We start from the raw sequence: 20,615 nt of genomic DNA on the forward strand, positions 1-20,615 counted from the left end.
GCCTTTTTGTATTTTTAAAACAAAGAAGTCCCCAGATTGTATTTAATACTTCAATGGTTTCTTTTTTTCCTTTTCCTTCTCTTTTTCAAACTTCTAATTCTTTGATCCATCTGGCATTTATTTCTGGTATAAGAAGTGAGACATATTTTGGGGGATAAAATTGTGTGTGAATTCTACCCCAACTAGCTAGTTGTGTCAGCACCATTTAGTGAATAATCTGGTTTTTGCCCCACTATTAGAATTGTAGCTTTTGTCGTTTACTATATGTGTTTGGGACTATTTCTGATTGGTCTTGTTATTTTGGTCTCTTGTGTATTACCATACACTTTAAATTACTATCATTTTATAATTTTAATACAGATGGGGTTAGTTACCTGTTCAATACTCTTTTTTTTCAGACTTTGACAATTCTGGTCTATGTGTTCTTCTAGATGAACTTTAGAATCATTCTGTGACATTCAAAAGGAAATCATAGAGATTTTTATTGAATACTGAATATTGATTGGGAGTACTGAAATTGTAGGTGAAGTTTGGGGAAATTGACATCTTCATGTACTTTCTGTCCTGTGTTCTAATAGATTTTTATGTCTCTCAGCAGATTTTCAAACTTTGCTTCAAATAAGTCCTGTACAAATAAGTCTTGTATATTTCTTGTTTATTTATTTTAAAAAACATCAGACCCATGAATGGGAGTTTGTTTATTTTATTCAACAAATATAATAGAGAATTAAACAGGTAGTTTTTATTCTAGTGAGAGAAGACAGAATATACTCAAATAAAATGAAGTACATAATCCATTTCAGATTATGATAAACCTATAAAGGAACCAAAAGGGTGATGGGATTGAGAGTAACTAGTGGGAGCTTACCTTATATGTAGGGTGGTTGGAAAGACTCTTCTGAGATGACATTTGAACTGAGACCTTAAGTTTGAGGAGGAGCTAGCCACCTGAATGAGCCAGGAACAGTGTTCCTGGCAGAGAGTAAAGAAGGACGAAGGTCCAGCTAGGAAGGACCTGGCAGAGAAGGGCTCCTGAAGAAACTGAAAGGAAACTTATGTTGCTGGGGCCTAGTGAGCAATCTGGAAAGTAAGCAGTCCAAATCAAGTAGGGCCTTGGGTCATCATAAGTAGTTTAGACTTTATTTGCAGTGCGTAGGAAATCCTTGGGGAATCTGAAGCAGGAGAGTGATGTGTTCTGATTTAAGGTTTAAAAAGAACACTTGGCTTTTTGAGTTGAGAAAGTATTGAAGTGGGAAGCCCAGTTAGGAGTTTTTGCAGCAAGAGGTAAGGATGGTGGTAGTTAGATGGAGAGGCCTGGGAAGCTTCAGAGTCTGTGTGTGTGCATATGTGTGTGTGTGTGTGTAAGGAACAGCTAAACAACTTGCTGTTGGAGTGGGTGCTACTGAGAGCTAAGTACTGCTAGCTGCTGCAGAAGCTGTGTAGAGCAGAACAGAGCTGATCTTTGCCTTACAGGTGTTTGATAGTTCTGTTTGTTTCTAAGGTGTGTACCAAAATAAAGTAGGCTAAGAGCATTTGACTTTAAGATTTATGGAGCTCAGGGTTGCTGAGGGGGATGCAGCAAAAAACAAAGTCTGTTAATAACCCTTGTTTTATATTGCTTAAATACCTGTAGTCTCTGTTAGTGGGTCAAAGGGGAGGCAGCAGCAGATGATCTTTAAGGTATGTGTCTTTGAGTTAGAAAAACATAGCTTGAGGAAGTTATGTAGCTTCCCTACAGCCTTAGAGCTAATAGCGGAGCCAGAGTTTTAGGTGAGCTCATGAACACACCAAGTCTTAGCACACTGCCTAGTATATATCTAGAGCTCAATAAATGGTAACTCTTTTAGTAATATCCACTTAGATATTGTTATATCTATTAATTCAGGCCAAATATCTACATTAAAATTTTTCTTATCTCAATTTCTTTGTTGTTCTTTTGTGTTAATCAAGGAGGGAATTGGCATGTAGTCATCCATTTTGCTTGTGAAATATATTTGTTCTTTTTTTGTTTGTTTGTTTGTTTGTTTTGAGATGAAGTCTTGCTCTGTCGTCCAGCCTGTGCAGGGGTGTGATTTCGGCTCACTGCAGTCTCTGCCTCCCAGGTTCAAGTGATTCTCACGCCTCAGCTTCCTGAGTAGCTGGGATTACAGGTGTGCACCACAATGCCTGGCTAATTATTTGTATTTTTTTTTTTTTTGAGATGGAGTCTCACCCTGTCGCCCAGGCTGGAATGCAGTGGTGCAATCTCTGCTCACTGCAACATCTGCCTCCCGGGTCCAAGCGAATCTCCTGCCCCAGCCTCCCAAGTAGCTGGGATTAGAGGCACATGCCATTATGCCCAGCTAATTTTTATATTTTTAGTAGAGATGGGGTTTTACTTGTTGGTCAGGCTGGTCTTGAACTCTGACCTCGTGATCCTCCCGCCTCAGCCTCCCAAAGTGCTGGGATGACAGGTGTGAGCCACCATGCCCAGCCATATTTTTTGTATTTTTAGTAGAGACAAGGTTTCAACAGGTTGTCCAGACTGGTCTTGAACTCCTGACCTCAAGTGATCCACCTTCTTCTGCTTCCCAGAGTGCTGGGATTAGAGATGTGAGCCACTGCGCTTGGCTGGTTTTGAAATATATTTGTTCTTAGAAGTTGAGTGAGTGAGTGTTGTTCAGTTCAGAGAATTAGTTCAATGTAGTGCCGACATACCACAGAGTTCTCAGTTGGATATTGTTACATTGTACTGCTGTCTTGGGACAGCACTTTACGTAGAGGTAAAGTAACATCATCTTTCTTTCATTTAAGAATTACGTATTTTTTATTATTTTTTTGAGATAGAGTCTTGTTCTGTTGCTCAGGCTGGAGTGCAGTGGCACAATCTTGTCTCACTGCAACCTCTACCTCCTGAGTTCAACTGATTCTCATGCTCAGCCTCATGAGTAGCTGGGATTACAGACATGTGCCACCACGCCCGGTTAGTTTTTGTGTTTTTACTGTAGATGGGGTTTCGCCTTTTTCACCAGGCTGGTCTCAAACTCCTGGCTTCTAGTGATCCACTTGCCTCGGTCTCTCAAACTGCTGGGATTACAGGCATAAGCCACTGTGCCTGGCCAGAATTACTTATTGAATATGTGTACCCATAGATTTATCAAATAATTATATCCTTATTAAAATTTTTCTTTCAATGTCATACTTTATAGGAGGTAGGATAGGTTAACTAAAAAGCATTTTCTTTAGCTTCCATTTGTTTCTCTGTCTTTAAGTAAGATATCATGATGTCAAAAGAGGCTGCAAATAAAATACCTTGTCAATGGCACTCCCCCAGATTAGATCTTAACCAAAAGGCTGAGAAGCAGTAGCTTTTTTTTCCCCCCAAAAGGAAGAATGCTTTAGTTTATTTTACAGGAGAAAATTTATTCCAGTACAGCGCCACTCTGGTCTTGTATAAATTACAGAATTCACTTAGATAATTTCTAGTCTTTCCTCTCCTGGATGCTGGACTCTGTAATAAGTTTAGGAGGTCAGCTTTCTTTAAATTATCCCCAGGTTGGAGGATTTTAGGTGTTGGGATGCCCAGGGTGGTGGTCCTTCTTAGCCTTGTCTTGCCTAACATACTTTTAGAATTGGTCTAGAGCTGGACAGCTTTGTGGGAACTGGTGTGACCTAATTTGCTTCAGTTTAATAACTAATATTTTAGCATTTGAATGTCATAGAGGCATTCCCCTATCCCATACTTTTGTATCAGGAGGTTTTATTATTTTATCAGTTAAAAATTGCATATTTTGTGGGATGCTTTTTCTGCTTTAGTGAAATGTAGGCTTCACCTCTATTGTGATGCTTGGTGGATTCATTCTTGCTCATCTGAAGTGGCAGCTGCAGTCCTGCCACAGTGAAATATATTTTTAGCTTTTTTTTTTTTTTTTGAGATGGAGTCTCGCTCTGTTGTCAAGCTGGAGTGCAGTGGCATGATGCCAGCTCACTACAACCTCTGCTTCCCAGATTCAAGTGATTCCCCTGCCTCAGCCTCCTGAGTAGATGGGACTACTGGTGTGTGCCACCACGTCCGGCTAATTTTTTTTTGTATTTTAGTAGAGGTGGTGTTTCACCATGTTGGCCAGGATGGTCTTGATTTCCTGACCTTGTGATTCGCTGGCCTTGGCCTCCCAAAGTGCTGGGATAACAGGTGTGAGCCACTGTCCTGGCCATTTTTAGCTTTTTTTCCAAGGTAGCTTAGGCCACCTTGAACACCTTGGCATAACACACTTTGATTATGCAAAGGTTGTGGGCCAAAAGCCGGGAGTTCCTGCTGAGAGGAAAAATTGCTTGTTTTTTGGCAGGATAGTATTTGAAATTTTGTTGTTGCAAGATTTTCCTGTTGAGTAAATATGTGTTTGTTTATTTAATATGAGAAGATTTAAAAAGGAACTTAAATAGATCAATTTCATTTTGCAATATTTTGTTACCTGTTTGCAATATATAAGAGGCTAGTTCTGGGTTTATCTGTTTAATTCAGTTAGAAGTGCTATTGTCTTTTATGACAGTGACATATAATTATTACTATATTATTCTCATCCTAAAACATTATATGTTGATATTTAAGAGATGAGGAAGTTGCTTATAAAATCTTGATCAGATTTCTTAAACAATTCATAGAATTTTTTTAGTTTATGAGTCAACCATGTAACTACCCTGAGTTAATGAGTTTTGGTGCTAAGAACTGAAATTATAATTTGATACTGCCACTTAAGGTGCTCCCTTCCCCTTCAGTCTGAACTTTAGATTCTTTCATTTCGGTGGGTTTCAAATGTAAAGTATTCTGCCCAGGTATCTTAGTGAGCCAGGACTGGAGTGAAGGGTGGAGGGAGGGATGGGGAAGGGCAGGGGGAGACTGAAAAGATGAATCCTAGGTCTCCCATTCTCGCTAGATGAGAATGTTTCTCCATTGTACCTTTTGTACACTTAGCTTTCATTTAAGACTTTGGAGGAAAACATTCTGGTTAAAAAACAAGATCTGAGCACTGTTGCCGTGTAGCTCGTGGATAAGTTTTGAGGAAGGAGGTTGTAGTGGTCTCCAGGCTGCAGTTCATGTGAGGACAGGAAGGGCTTGCTTTGACCTGTCGATTTGTATGCCAGTAGGGGCTAATTTCCTGATTTTGCTAGTGTTTTTTTTTTTCCCTTCTGTATTGGGTGAATAGTACTTTTAAACAAAACTGACTTTTTTGGGGTTTTTTTGAGATAATAAAGTTAAACTTCATTAAAGTCATATCACAAAACTAGGACAACAGGAAGGATTACTGAGATGAGGGAAAAAACGGAGAAGTCACTTAACTTGTGACTTTGAGTGACATTGAGTGTAATTGTTGAACTCAGGACTCACCATAGCTGAAAGTTAAACAATGTGCATTAAAAAATTGTACCTCATGGGTTTCTAATCATTTAGGCCACTGTTAGAAAAAAATGGGATGACTCTGGGTTAAAATCTTTTTTTTTTGCCTCTGCATTCCATTTATAGCGTTATTTATTTGGGATGTCTGAGTTGGGAGGAGAGTGCAGAGATAGATCACTTAAAGCATGTTTTAGGACAGCAGATCAGAATTAGTTGGAAAACTTTTACAAAATGCATGAACGTTCATATAGTGAAATACTCATTTGTTTTTGGACAGAGTTTCATTCTTGTTGCCCAGGCTGGAGTGCAATGGCATGATCTCAGCTCACCGCAACCTCTGCCTCCTGGGTTCAAGCGATTCTCCTTCCTCAGCCTCTCGAGTAGCTGGGATTACAGGCATGTGCCACCATGCCTGGCTAATTTTTGTATTTTCAGTAGAGATGGGGTTTCAGCATGTTGGTCAGGCTAGGCTGGTCTTGAACTCTTGACCTCAGGTGATCCACCCGCCTCAGCCTCCCAAAATGCTGGGATTACAGGCGTGAGCCACTGCGCCTGGCCCATATAGTGAAATACTCTTTAGCAATAGAAAGAACTGTAGATGCATGAGAATAATTGCCAAGATGTATTATTATTTTTTGGGGGGATGGAGTCTCACTCTGTCACCCCGGCTGGAGGTTGGTGATGTGATCTCAGCTCACTGTAAGCTCTGCCTCCTGGGTTCACGCCATTCTCCCCACCTCAGCCTCCTGAGTAGCTGGGACTACAGGCTCCGGCCACCATGCCCGGCTAACTCTTTTGTATTTTTAGTAGAGACGGGGTTTCACCGTGTTAGCCAGGATGATCTTTATCTCCTGACCTCGTGATCCACCCACCTCAGCCTCCCAAAGTGCTGGGATTGCAGGTGTGAGCCACCGCACCTGGCCAACCAAGATGTATTAAGTAATCAAAGCAAGATACAGAACAGTGTGTTTCTAGTATTCCACCATTTACATAGGGGAAAAAGTGTGAGTGTATGTATGTGTAGGATATTTTTAAAGGACACTCTAGAAACTAGTAACTTTGGTTGCCTTCTGGGAGGGTAACTGGGTAGCAGCTGGAGGAGAAGGGTGAGGAGATTTTTCACTTTGTATTCTGTGGTACTTTCAAAAACTCTTAAGTCCTGCATATAATGTTTATTTCCAAAAAGATCAGCCCTCCCCACAATGCCACATGTTGGCTTTTCCCCTTCCACCTGGAGCAGTTGCAGGTGTATAGATGAGGAGGAAGCTCCTCAGGTGCTTTTAATGTGTGGTCTCACGGAACATCTCAGCTCCTCCTAGTTCACTACTTGCTGAGAAAGCCGCAAAGCATTGCAGAAAACATTAGTTTTTCCCATTTTGCCACAGACAATTTTGTGATATTGGAGGAATTATTGACTTTCTCTGCTCTTCACATTTCTCACCTGTCAAATCAGTGTTGGGTAATCTCAACCTTCCAATCCTTAAGATTTGCTGATCTCCATGCCTCGGGCCTTGGAAGGGAGCAGGGAGAAAACAGACTGAGGGACAGCTGGTCAGTCTTCTGACTCTTCTCCTGGTCAGCTTTCACAACAGCAGGAAACGTGACATCACGAGAAAGGATGATATATTTACTTAAAATATTTATATATCACATGGTACCACATGCAATTTTTAAAGTTCTTTCTTTTTTTTTTTTTTTGAGATGGAGCCTGGACCCTTCACACAGGCTGGAGTACAGTGGCACCATCTCAGCTCACTGCACCCTCCGCCTCCCAGCTTCAAGTGATTCTCCTGCCTCAGCCTCCCAAGTAGCTGGGTTTACAGGCGTGTGCCACCATGCCTGGCTAATTTTTTGTATCTTTAGTAGAGACTGGGTTTCGCCATGTTGGCCAGGCTGGCCTTGAACTCCTGACCTCATGATCTGCCCACATTGGCCTCCTAAAGTGTGTGAGCCACCACGCCTGCCCTTAAAGTTCTTTCTATACGTTTTTTCTTTTATTTTTTGAGTCAGAATTTCATTATATCACCCAGGCTGGAGTGCAGTGGCACAATCACAGCTCACTGCAGTCTTGACCTCCTGGGCTCAAGTGATCCTCCTGCCTCAGCCTCCCAGGTAGCTGGGACCATGGGTGTGTACCGCCATGCCTAATTATTTTTTGTTTTTTGTTTTTTTTTTTTTTGAGACAGAGTCTTGCTCTGTCGCCCAAGCTGGAGTGCAGTGGCCCGATCTCGGCTCACTGCAAGCTCCACCTCCCAGGTTCATGCCATTCTCCTGCCTCAGTCTCCCGAGTAGCTGGGACCACAGGCACCCACCACCACGCCCAGCTACTTTTTTGTATTTTTAATAGAGACGGGGTTTCTCTGTGTTAGCCAGGATGGTCTCGATCTCCTGACCTTGTGATCCGCCTGCCTCAGCCTCCCAAAGTGTTGGGATTACAGGTGTGAGCCACCACACATGGCTGCCTAACTAATTATTATTATTATTATTTTAATTTTCTTGTAGAGATAGGTCTGGCTTCATTGCCCAGACTAGTCTTGAACACCTGGCCTTAGGAGTTCCTCCGATCTTGACTTCCCAAAGTGCTGGGATTACAGGTGTGAGCCGCTGTGGCCAGCCTATAAGTTTTGTTTTAAAGTGAGATTGAACGACAATTCCCTAGAAAATTTTATTTTCTAAACCTAACTGGATAAAGAATATATTGATAAAAACTGAGAAATTGATCAATTTGTCATACTGAATTATTTTTTGAATTTGCCCTCTTCCCAAATACCTTGAAATGATGGAAACAAAATTAAAACTTTACTAATCAAGTATTAAATGGGTGGAGATTTTATATATATAAAATTATATCTGTTATATTTTTATGTATACAATTATAAAATTTTCATCTTATATTTAAATTCTATTTTTTTAAAACCACCCAATTAGGTAATAATAGAACTCCAGTCTTAAAGTAAGAGTGTATGTACACACATGCACATGTGTATGTGTGTATATAAAATTTTTGTCATGGGAGTTTTATATATAATTAAGATAGAAATTGTATATTATGGCACACTTTCATACATATGTAATATTCTCTACCATATGTATGTAAAATACTCCCATATTAATTATGTATAACATAAATATTTGTGTTATCCTGAAACATAAACATAGATAATCATGTTTTAGGATGGGAATACTCAGGAGTATAAGGGTACCTGTTCTCCCATTAGTCAGTCTGTGAATTCAGTATTTATGTGTTCTCATCCAGAATTTCTCTGGGACGTGACAAGCTGACTCTGATCCTTGTGTGTAAGAGGAAATGTGCTAGAATAGCTGGGAAGGTGGTGAAAGTAGCAGCAACAACAAAGCACAGTGAGGTGAAACTTGCCTTGCTGGATATGAAACCTCGTAATACTAGAGTAATTTGAAAAGTGTGGCATTGGCACAAAAAAAGACAGACAAATCAAATTAGTCTAGAATTGTGGACAAGTAGGAATATACTTTATAATGAAGATGGCTTTGTTTTTCTTTCTTTCTTTTTTTTTTTTTTCTGAGATGGAGTCTCACTCTGTTGCCCCGGCTGGTGTGCAATGGCATGATCTCAGCTCACTGCAACCTCCACCTCCCAGGCTCAAGCGATTCTCCTGCCTCAGCCTCCCAAGTAGCTGGGATTACAGGCGCATGTCACCATGCCTGGCTAATTTTTGTATTTTTAGTAGAAAAGAAGTTTCACCATGTTGGCCAGGCTGATCTCGAACTCCTGACCTCAAGTGATCCGCCCACCTCAGCCTCCCAGAGTGCTGGGATTACAGGAGGAGTCACCGCTCCTGGCCTTCTTTTTATTTGCTATTTCAGTTCCATAGAAGCATGCAAAGCATAACATAACAAATGTCCATCTACCTACCATCTGTGATTACAAAACTTAGTATTTTATCATCCTTGCTTCAGAATTTCTTAATAAAGACAATACTTCCTCTGCACAAATGCTTACCTTAAAACTACTCTTGAATTACTTTCACAATTGACTTATCAACTCCCAAATTTAAAACCACGTATTTTTGTCTTTATATTCCTCAGACATTTATAGAAAGGTATTTACTGAGCAGTTACTATGTGCCAGGTATTATGCTGTTTTTATATACTGTTTTTACTTTATATAGCTAATTATATTATTTTTCACATAACCTATTTTAAATATAAAAAGAAATGATGCATTAATGTTTTCAAACTTCGGTAACTTATTAAGTAAATACTTGAGAGGAAGCTTTTACTGGTAATTGTGGTTTTATTTATGTAGCTGTAGTTATAATTTATTAGAAGTACACTTGGTGTTTTAGTTCTTACTAATTCTATTTTTTTTCCATCCTGTTTAGATGGTTTCCTAGAAACATGATTGTTTACTGGCATTGATCTCACAGTCTGGTGAGGACTTCTTTACTGATAATGTCAAGTTCAGGTTATCCTCCCATCCAAGGAGCATTCAGCACAGAACAAAGTCGTTATCCTCCTCACTCTGTAAAGTATAGGTTTCCCAGCACCCACCACCAGCAGGTAAGGAACAAATACTATGAAAATTGCACATGTTTTTTGTGTTTTTCTTTACTTTTCCTATTTAATACACATGTTGGTAGAAACCACCAAATTTACCCTTTTTTTTAAGTGGCAAGAGCTATTTACAAAGATGAGGAACCAAAGGTTAGGAATTAATTATTTCTGTCTTCTTACTGTGGCTTTATGCCGATTTGAAGAGTTGAACTTGTCTTTGCTTTTGATGACAGGAGCTGATGATAAATAGAAAACTTATCAATTCTCTAGAATTTCTAGGGTAAGACCTATATTTATACTCCCAAGTTGTGGCTGAGTTTTAACTGGCCAGATAACTTGGCACGTCTTCAGTGATGGCCAGGATAAAGACCCCTGTCTTCTTGAGAGACTGATGGTAGGAAGATGTGTATAGTAGGTAGCAAGGAAGGGATGGTAGACAGGAAGGAAGACTTTATCATAGGAAGAGTTTGTAAGAGATTGATTTACCTTGTGAAAAATAAAGTATGAGGTGAAATAATCATCTCAGAGTAGACCAAGGATATGGGTGTAAGAGGTTTAAAGAAAAATAGGAAAGGGTGGGATAAAACGGTCATCTCAGAGACTAAGAAAGCAGATTTGTCATGAAAATGTACTACGGGGTCCTCCTGAGGACTCCTGTGAAGTGCAGTCATGACTGCAGAGTTAGAATGGACATTCCCACGTTGTTCCTGTGTAGGGAGGCATTTAGTCTTTCACCATTACGTGTAATGTTAGTTGCACGTTTTTGTTGATGCCTTTTTTGGTTGAAGAGGTTGCTTTCTGTTCCTAGTTTGAGAGTTTCTGTCATGATTGGATGTCGAATTTTGCTTGTGTTGTTCCCCTACCCCAGTGTTATTCATCTGATTACCAATTTTCCGGATTATTGTTGCTGCTGGTTTTTTCATAAAATCAGGCCGGGCGCAGTGGCTCACGCCTGTAATCCCAGCACTTTGGGAGGCTGAGGGGGGTGGATCACTTGAAGTCAGGAGTTTGAGACCAGCCTGACCAACATGGTGAAAGCCCATCTCTACTAAAAATATGAAAAAATTAGCCAGGCATCGTGGCAGGCACCTGTAATCCCAGCTACTTGGGAGGCTGAGGATGGATAATCACTTGAACCCGGGAAGCAGAGGTTGCAGTGAGCCAAAATCGTGCTGGTGCACTCCAGCCTGGGCAACAAGAGTGAAACCCCGTCTTAAAAAAAACAAAATTAACTTTGCAGTTGAGTTTATATATATACACATATATCTATATTAGAATGCACTCATTATATGTGTACATTGTAACAAATTTTGACAAATTCATAAACTCATAGAACCATCACCAAAATGAAGATGAACAACATTTCTAACACTCCAGCACGTTCCTTGGACCCCATCCTCCTTGGCACCCACCCATGTCAGTCCTCCTCCCCCACTTCCTACTAACCTCAGCTCCTAGGAAACCACTGATCTGCTTTCTATCATAAAACGTTGTATATGTTCTGAGCTTCATGGGAACTCTTTTGTCTATGACCTCTTTTGCTTCCCGTAATACTTCTGTGATCTATCCATGTCTGGCATGTCTCAGTTCATTCCTTTTTATTGTTGAGTATGGGTATACCACAATTTGTTTATCCAGTCACCTATTCCAGTTTTTGATTATTATAGGTAAAATTACTTAGAAAACATATATCTATATATTTGTTGTATCTAGATTATTAAAAGAAGTATTGCCTCATTTTCTTAACAGTATCCTTTGCAGAGCGTACATTTTTTATTTTTATCAAGTCCAATGTACTTTTTTTTTTGAGACAGAGTCTTGCTCTGTCGCCCAGGCTGGAGTGCTGTGGTGCCATCTCAACTCACTGCAACCTCTGCCTCCCAGGTTCAAGCAATTCTTCTGCCTCAGCCTCCTGAGTAGCTGGAATTACAGGCATGTGCCACCACACCCAGGTAATTTTTGTATTTTTAGTAGAGATGGAGTTTCACCATGTTGGCCAGGCTGGTCTCGAACTCCTGACCTCAGGTGATCCGCCCTCCTCTGCCTTCCAAATTGCTGGGATTACAGGTGTGAGCCACTGCACCCAGCCCTGATGTATTATTTTTATTGTTTATTTTTTGTGCTTTTTGTGTCAAACCTAAGACATTTTTGCCAAATTCAAGGTCACTAAGATTTTCACTTACGTTTTCTTTTTTTCTATTTTTCTTTTGTTTTGTTTTTGTTTTTGTTGTTTTTTTGAGACGAAGTCTTACTCTGTCTGCCAGGCTGGAGTGTAGTGGTGCAATCTTAGCTCACTGCAAGCTCCACCTCCCGGGTTCACACTATTCTCCCGCCTCAGCCTCCCGAGTAGCTGGGACTACAGGCGCCCACCACCGTTCCCAGGTAATTTCTTTTGTATCTTTAGTAGAGATGAGGTTTCACCCTGTTAGCCAGGATGGTCTCAATCTCCTGACCTTGTGGTCCATGCGCCTTGGCCTCCCACAGTGCTGGGATTACAGGTGTGAGTCATCGCACCAGACCAATTTTCACTTAGGTTTTCTTCTCTAAGTTTTATAATTATAGGTCTTTCCTTTAGGTAAATTATCTATTTTGAATTAAAATTTTACATGTGGTGTGGTAAGCATTGAGTTTCAGCCTTTCTACGTTAAAAATGATGTTAGCTTGGAGAGTGGTCTTTACTCCTGTGTTTTCTTAAGGGGTTTGTGTAGGATTGGTACTTTTCTTTGAGATGGAGTCTTGCTCTGTCATCCAGGCTGGAGTGCAGTGGTGCGATCTCGGCTCACTGAAGGAGAATTGCTTGAACCAGGAAGAGGAGGTTGCAGTGAGCCGAGATCACGCAATTGCCCACTGTAGCCTGGGTGACAGAGCAAGAGTCAAAGAAAGAAAGAGGAGGAAGAGGCGAGAGAGAGAGAGAGAAAGAGAGGTTCAAGCAATTCTACTGCCTCAGCCTCCTGAGTAGTTGGGACTACAGGTGCGTGCCACCACACCTGGCTAATTTGTATTTTCAGTAGAGATGGGGTTTCACCGTGTTGGCCAGGCTGGTCTCCAACTTCTGAACTCAAGTTATCCGCCCGCCTCAGCCTCCCAAAGTGTTGGGATTATAGGCATAAGCCACTGCGCCTGGCCTTTTCTTTCTTTTTTCTTTTTTCTTTCTTCTTTCTTCTTTCTTTCCTTCTTTCTTTCTTTCTTTCTTTCTTTCTTTCTTTCTTTCTTTCTTTCTTTCTTTCTCCCTTTCTTTCTCTCTTTCTTTTTCTTTCTTTCTCTTTCTTTCTTTCCTTCTTTCTCTCTTTCTTCTCTTTCTTTCTTTTTTCTTTTTCTTTCTTCCTTCCTTTCTTTCTCTCTTTCTTTCTCTCTCTCTCTTTCTCTCTCTCTCTCTCCTCTTTCTCCTCTTTCTTTCTTTGAGTCTCACTCTGTCACCCAGACTAGAGTGGGCAATTGCATGATCTAGGCTCACTGCAACCTCCTCTTCCTGGTTGAAGCAATTCTCCTGCTTCAGCCTCACAAGTAGCTGGGATTACAGGAACCCGCCACCATGCCTGGCTAATTTTTTGTATTTTTAGTACAGTTTTGCCATGTTGGCCAGGCTGCTCTCGAAGTCCTGGCCTTAGGTGATCTACCTGCCTCAGCCTCCCAAAGTGCTGGGATTTCAGGTGTGAGCCCACCACGTGTGGCCGGGATTGATACTTTTTCATCCTTAGATATTTGATAGAATTTATCAGTGAAACTGTTGGGTCCAGAATTTTTTTTGTGGGAAGAATTTAAATATGAACTCAATTTCTTTAATAGTTATAATTCAGATACTCAATTTTTTCTTGAGTCAGTTTGGGTATATTTTGTTGTTTAAGGTATCAGATTTATTGACATAATTCGTCACAATATTTCCTCATCATTTCAGTGCCTTTGAGATATGTTGCGATGTTTTTCCTCATGTTGATAATATTTTTTATTATTTTTTAATCAGTCCACCTAGAGGTTTATCAGTTTAATAGATTCTTGAAGAACTAGCTTTGGTTTCAATCATTTTCACTATTTTTCTATTTCACTGATTTCTACTCTTTATTGTTTTTTTCCTTCTCTAATTGCCTGTGTATATATCATTTCTGACATCCTTCATTCTTTTTGTGTATTCAAGTTTTCTTCTGATATTATTGTGTTTTTGCCTGAAGCACTTCATTTCTCTCAGTTTAGGTCTTTTGGCAGTTAATTCTCTCAGCTTTTATTTGCCTGAAAAAGTTTTTATTACTGAAGACAATTTTCACTAGATATAGAATTCTAAGTTGACAGTTTCAGTATTTTAAGAGATGTCATATCATTGTATTCTGGCTTGTATGGTTTCTGACTGGAAGCCTGTGGTCATTCTTAATTTTTGTTCATTAATATATAAAACACATTTTCCCTCCTGCAGCTACTTGTTTTTTTTGAGGCATTATTGCTCTGTCATTCAGGCTGGAGAGCAGTGGTACGATCTCGGCCCACTGCACCCTCCACCTCCCGGGTTCAAGCAATTCTCATGCCTTAGCCCCCTGAGTAGCTGGGGCTGCAGGCACGCACTACCATGCCCAGCTATTTTTTTTTTTTTTTTTTTTGAGACGGAGTTTCACTCTTGTTGCCCAGGCTGGAGTGCAATGATGCAATTTTGGCTCACCACAACCTCCGCCCCCTGGGTTCAAGTGTTTCTTCTGCCTCAGCCTCCCAAGTAGCTGGGATTACAGGCATGTGCCACCATGCCCAGTTAATTTTGTATTTTTAGTAGAGACGGGCTTTCCCATGTTGGTCAGGCTGGTCTGGAACTCCTGACCTCAGGTGATCCATCCGCTTCAGCCTCCCAAAGTGCTGGGATTACAGGCGTGAGCCACTGTGCCCGGCCCCAGCTAATTTTTTGTAATTTTAGTAGGGACAAGTTTTCGCTATGTTGGCCAGGCTGGTCTCGAACTCCTGGCCTCAAGTGATCTGCCTGCCTAACATATTCTGATATTTTTCCCAGTGTCTTTTTGTTTCAATTTTTCTTTTTTTTAAAGCATACTGAAGTTTAAGATGTTTTTACTGCCATCAAATCTTTTTTCTATAATGTTTATTAAACTTTATGCCTAATTGCCCTTTCTTCCCTGTTGTCAGATAAATAAGTACCCACACATTTTGAGTTTTCATGCAATGAAGAGTAATTTAAAAGATAATAAATGTATCTACAATTTATTTTCAAATGGTTCAGCCAAAATGAAGTTTTATACACATACACAGACACACACAGAAAGCAAATATGTTAAAATGTTAACTCCTGGTGAATCTAGATGAAGGATAAATGAGTGTCCATTATACTGTTCCTTCAACTTTTAAGTGAATTTGAAATTTTTCAAAATAGTAAGTTGGATGGGGAAAATTCTTTGCCATAAGCTAGAAATTAGCTAAGCTTCTAAGTGTTTTGTGACCCACCTTATCATGTGAAATATCTTTATCATACAGTAGTCTGTGGGGTTTATAAGAAATGTTCTGCTGCATTAAAAAAAAGAAATTTAAAAATATAGTGAATAAAGGTCATCTTCCATGGCTGAATACATTACCACAAATGTAATTTATAGAATTTTGTTTTTTAGCAGAAAAGTGTCTTAAAAACTCATTCATTAAAATGAGACATGTTGTGTTGTAGTGTGACCCATTTCCATGTTATAGTTGAGAAACTGGATATTCAGAAAAATTAAGTGACCTAAGTAGTACCTCCTGAGTTGGAATTAACCCAGGACCCCTGACTCTAGTCCTGCTTTTTTCCTCTAAAGTGTAAACCATTACTACTACTGCTAACTAATACTTCTCTTTCCGTCTCCCTCTCCCCATTCTCTCCCAACTGCCCACCTCCAGAAGTAAGGATTTAAAAAGAACTAACATTTGTTAGACTTTTTTTTAAATGTTAAGCCTAGGTATATCATTTATAGAAGAGTTAAATAAGTTTGAAAGAAAAAATTACCCACAGTTTTACCACTTAAAAGTTATTAATATTTTCATGTTGATTCTTCACTATTTGTGTATTATTTTAATTTTAATTTTATTTTATTTTATTTTATGGGTTTTTTTTTTTTTTTTGCTGCTGCTCCTTGTGGAACAGGGCTAACCCATAGGCAGTGTGTCCAGAGTCAGCCCGTACGAATATTTTAATGTGCTCATTTGTACATTCTGTTTAACTTTACTTTTGCTTAAATACGTGCTTAGCTTCTTTTTGTGCCAACAAGTTTACAACTGTATTGTTAGTGGCTACTTAGTATTCCACATATGAATAAATAAAGTTCACTGATTAAATAAAGTTATTTATTTAATCAATCGTCATACATTTAGGTTACCTGTTTGTTCAGAAGTACGATGTTGTGACATGCATTTTTTTTTTTTTTTTTTTGAGACGGAGTCTCACTTTGTTGCCCAGGCTGGAGTGCAGTGGCACGATCTTGGCTCACTGCAACCTATACCTCCCAGCAATTCTCCTGCCTCAGGCTCCTGAGTACCTGGGACTACAGGCGCATGCCACCAATTTCAGCTAATTTTTGTATTTTTAGTGGAGATGAGGTTTCACCATGTTGGCCAGGCTGGTCTCGAACTCCTGACCTCAGATGATCTGCCCACCTTGGCCTCCCAAAGTGCTGGGATTATAGGCGTGAGCCACTGCAGTTGGCCCATACATTATTTAGGTTGTTTTTTTTGTATGCATTCTTACTTATTTTCCTAAGGTAGATTTCTTTTAGTGTAATTAATTACAGACCAGGTTGATTTTTAAGGTTCAGTGGGTATTTCCAGATTGTCCTGCAAAAGAGTAGGGCCAGTTCTTAACTCCTGAAAACAGTGTATATAGATACTCACTTCTTGGCCGGGCGCAGTGGTTCACGCCTGTAATCCCAGCACTTTGGGAGGCCGAGGCAGGCAGATCACCAGAGGTCAGGAGTTCGAGACCAGCCTGGCCATCATGGTGAAACCCCATCTCTACCAAAAATACAAAAATTAGCTGGGCGTGGTGGCGGGTGCCTGTAATCCCAGCTATTCAGGAGGCTGAGGCAAGAGAATCACTTGAACCTGGGAGGCGGAGGTTTCGATGAGCTGAGATTGTGCCATTGCACTCCAGCCTGGGGGACAAGAGCGAGACTTTGTCTCAAAAAATAAAAAATAAAAATAAAAATAAATAAAGGTACCCACTCCTTCTGTATCCTTGCTGACACCACGTTTATTGTTTAACAAAAAGATTGTTAATTTGATGAACGATTGTTTTTAACTTATACTTATTATTTCATAGTAAAATTTAACATTTTTTTATTTGTCTATTGGTTATTTTTCCTGTTTTGTAAATTGTTTTTTCATATATGTTGCCCATTTTTCTGTTGGTTTATTTTATATTGAGTTGTTAGAGTGCATGTTTTGCAAATGGTTTTCCTATTTAATCATTTGCCTTTTTAATTTGTTATTACTGTTTTGATAAGCAGAAGATTGTGTTTTTGCATGTGTGGTTTTCTTTGTTTTTTTTTTTTTTGAGACGGAGTCTTCCTCTGTCACCCAGGTTGGAGTGCAGTGGTGCCATCTCTGCTCACTGCAACCTCTCCCTCTTGGGTTCAAGCCATTCTCCTTGCTCAGCCTCCCGAGTAGCTGGGACTACAGGTGCCCGCCACCACGCCCAGCTAATTTTTGTATTTTTTAGTAGAGACGGGGTTTCACTATGTTGGTCAGGCTGATCTTTAAATCCTGACCTTGTGATCTGCCTGCCTTGGCATCCCAAAGTGCTGGGATTACAGGCATGAGCCACCAAGCCCGGCCACTGATATTTTATTTAGATGAAACATACTGGTTTATTTTGGAAGCCAATGACCTCACGGATTTACATCTTAAGAGAGGAATTATAAACTGTAGGGCTTAAAGCTGCCAAAGATTGACTGCATGCCAGATGCAAAGGATATTGGAGCTTTAACTCTATTAAGTCTATTAGAATTATTATTGCTTTTATTGGTGCTTTCCTTACAGAATTGTACAGGTTTTAGGGTATAGCCATAATCTTATTTTCCCAGAAGGCCTCTTAGATTCAGTGCATACTATTACAGAATATGAGGCTTTTCCTCAGTGTATATTAGCTGAAATATCTGTACTAAGGTGTTTTGAAGCAACTGTCCAGTTATCTCCTGTATGCATTCTTGGCTCAGAACTATTGACTTTTCACAGTTCCTTAATCATTATTTAATACATTTTAGGATTCTGTAATCCTGTGAACTACCCTCATTGTAGGTTTCTCATAGTCTAAGTAAAATTAGTACAATAAAATTTATCTGTTTTATAGTATCGCTTATATCTGTACAGCAGACTGGAAATTAATAGGGTGTGTGTGGATGTGTGTTGGAGGGTAGTGGATTTTGGGTGAAGGGGCTTTCATTCTGCTACAGCTCTGTTGATTTGGAGGTGCAATGGGATGTTTTTGGCTAAGGAAATATTACGTACGCTGTAGTGTGGGCTTTATGAAAGTAGGTCCAGAGATAGTAGCAGCTGAAGTTCCTAGGTCACTTCTCTGACTTTTGTACCTCAGTTTTGGTTTGGAAAGCCTGAAAACTTTTGATAGGAGCACTTGGCCATGTTATAGTTGTTAAGTTGGGTGGACACACGGGTTTTACCTGGAATAATACTATTTCCCAGCCAGTTGTTCAGACCATTTGAAGAGCCATTGCAAGGAGATGGCTGAGAAGTTGGTATCTTCCTTTGTCATGATTGCATTATTTACCTATAAATTCTCTATAATTTCAGTATTGTTACACTAGAGGCTGATCAACACTAACTCACCTGACTTTGTATAGCTTTTAGGCTCTTCAAAATAGTACATGGTATATCTAAACTTAAAAGTGAGGTGAGAATTTGCATATATGTAAATATGAAAGTTACTACTAAAGGTTTCATTAGACACATAATACACATGGTTCTGCTGTGGTTTAAAACTGACTTTTTCATTTAAGGCAATCTGGACTCTATTAGTGATAAATAAATTGTTTTTCTTGGTTTTATTCTCTAAAGGATCCAGCATTCGGAGGCAAACATGAAGCTCCATCCTCTCCAATTTCAGGGCAACCATGTGGAGATGATCAAAATGCTTCACCTTCAAAACTTTCAAAGGAAGAATTAATAGAGAGTATGGATCGTGTAGATCGAGAAATTTCAAAAGTAAAACAGCAGATCCTTAAACTGAAAAAGAAACAAGTAAAAGTCTTTGCCTAATATATTCTAAGAATGTATGTTTTTCTCCCTACAGAAGATATTTTTGAGTTTTCCATATTTTGAAACTTTACATAAAAGGAATCATGCCTTATATATTCTGACTTGCTGGTTTTTGCTACTGTTGTGGTTTTCTTACATTCATTCATTTTCCTTGCTGCACTGTCTGATTCTATGATTGTAGAGAGTGAAATTTGTTTGTCCATTCTATTTTTGATTTCTTTTATAATCCATACAATGGTGCTGGTTTTTGGTTCACATGTAGAAATTTTATAGGGCATGTGCCCAGGAATGGCAGTGCTTGGCCCAAGATTATGCACAGTGAACTATTTAATAGATGATACCAAATTTGCTAAGAAGTAACACCATTTTACATTCCCACTGGCAGCTTATGTGAGTACTGGTTTGTGTACATTCTTGCCTTTACTTGATATCATTTTTTCAGTTGGATATGAGATAGTCTTCTCTGTGGTTTGGAAGGAGGCTGAGCTTATTTTCATTTGTTTATGGGTTATTTGGGTCCCTTATGTGCATTGTTCAAGTCTTTTGTCTATAGTCTCCTATTTCATCATTGAAATTTTTAGGATTTCCTGAAGTCCCTTGTCAGATACGTGTATAGAAGATTTGCCTAGTTTGTGGCCTGTTATTTCACTTTTAGCCCAGTATCCACTCTAAGTGTACACTAAGTCCATTTTTTTTTCCAGATTTGGAGTCTCACTCTGTCACCCAGGCTGGAGTGCAGTGGTGCGATCTTGGCTCACTGCAACCTCTGCCTCCCAGGTTCAAGCGATTCTCCTGCAACAGCCTCCTGAGTAGCTGGGACTATAGGCGCTATAAGTGCTTTTAATGTATTCATAAAGTTGTACAGCTATCACCACTCTCTAACTCTAGAACATTTTTATCATTTCAGAAAGAAACTCCATACTTACTAGCAGTTACTCCCCATTTCCCCCTTTCCCCAGCCCCTGGCAACCACTAGTCTATTCTCTGTCTCTATGGACTAGCATATGCCAAATATCAGACAAAACAGAATCACATGTGACCTTTTGTGTTTGGCTTCATTGATTTAGCATGTTGTCCTGATTCATCCATGTTGTATCTTGTGTCAGCACTTCATTATTTTATATGCCTGAATCCCATTGCGTGAGTATACTATATTTTGTTTATCCATTCATTAGTTGATGGATATTTGAGTTGTGTTCATTTTTTGACTATGATTAATAATGTACTGTGATGAGATTCATGTACTCATTTTTGTCTGGACGTATTTTTACAATTTTCTTTATATATCTAGGAGTGGGCATATGGTAAATCTATGTCTAAATTTTTGAAAAACTTCAAATCTGTTTTCCAAAGTCTCTGTACCATTTTATATTCTTACCAGCAGTGTATGGAGGCTCCATTTTTTCCTACCTCCTTGCCAATGTCTGTTATTTTCCTTTTTTTAAAAAAAATATAGCTATCTTTGTAGACGAGAAGTGGTATCTAGTTG

The 20,615-nt window shown here is 39.5% G+C and overlaps 1 protein-coding gene across 1 annotated transcript; it reads left to right on the forward strand.

The window, feature by feature from the left end:
* Positions 1 to 9,735: 9,735 nt before the first annotated feature.
* Positions 9,736 to 19,215, forward strand: LOC134738694 (putative nuclear receptor corepressor 1-like protein NCOR1P1). The gene is made up of 2 exons (XM_063656005.1): positions 9,736 to 9,913; positions 18,926 to 19,215. The coding sequence occupies exons 1-2, from the start codon at positions 9,806 to 9,808 to the stop codon at positions 19,124 to 19,126; spliced, it is 309 nt and encodes a 102-aa protein (XP_063512075.1). The 5' UTR covers positions 9,736 to 9,805; the 3' UTR covers positions 19,127 to 19,215.
* The last annotated feature ends 1,400 nt before the right edge of the window (positions 19,216 to 20,615 follow it).

This window comes from Pongo pygmaeus, chromosome 19, assembly GCF_028885625.2.
Source record: "Pongo pygmaeus isolate AG05252 chromosome 19, NHGRI_mPonPyg2-v2.0_pri, whole genome shotgun sequence".
NCBI classification, from domain to species: domain Eukaryota; kingdom Metazoa; phylum Chordata; class Mammalia; order Primates; family Hominidae; genus Pongo; species Pongo pygmaeus.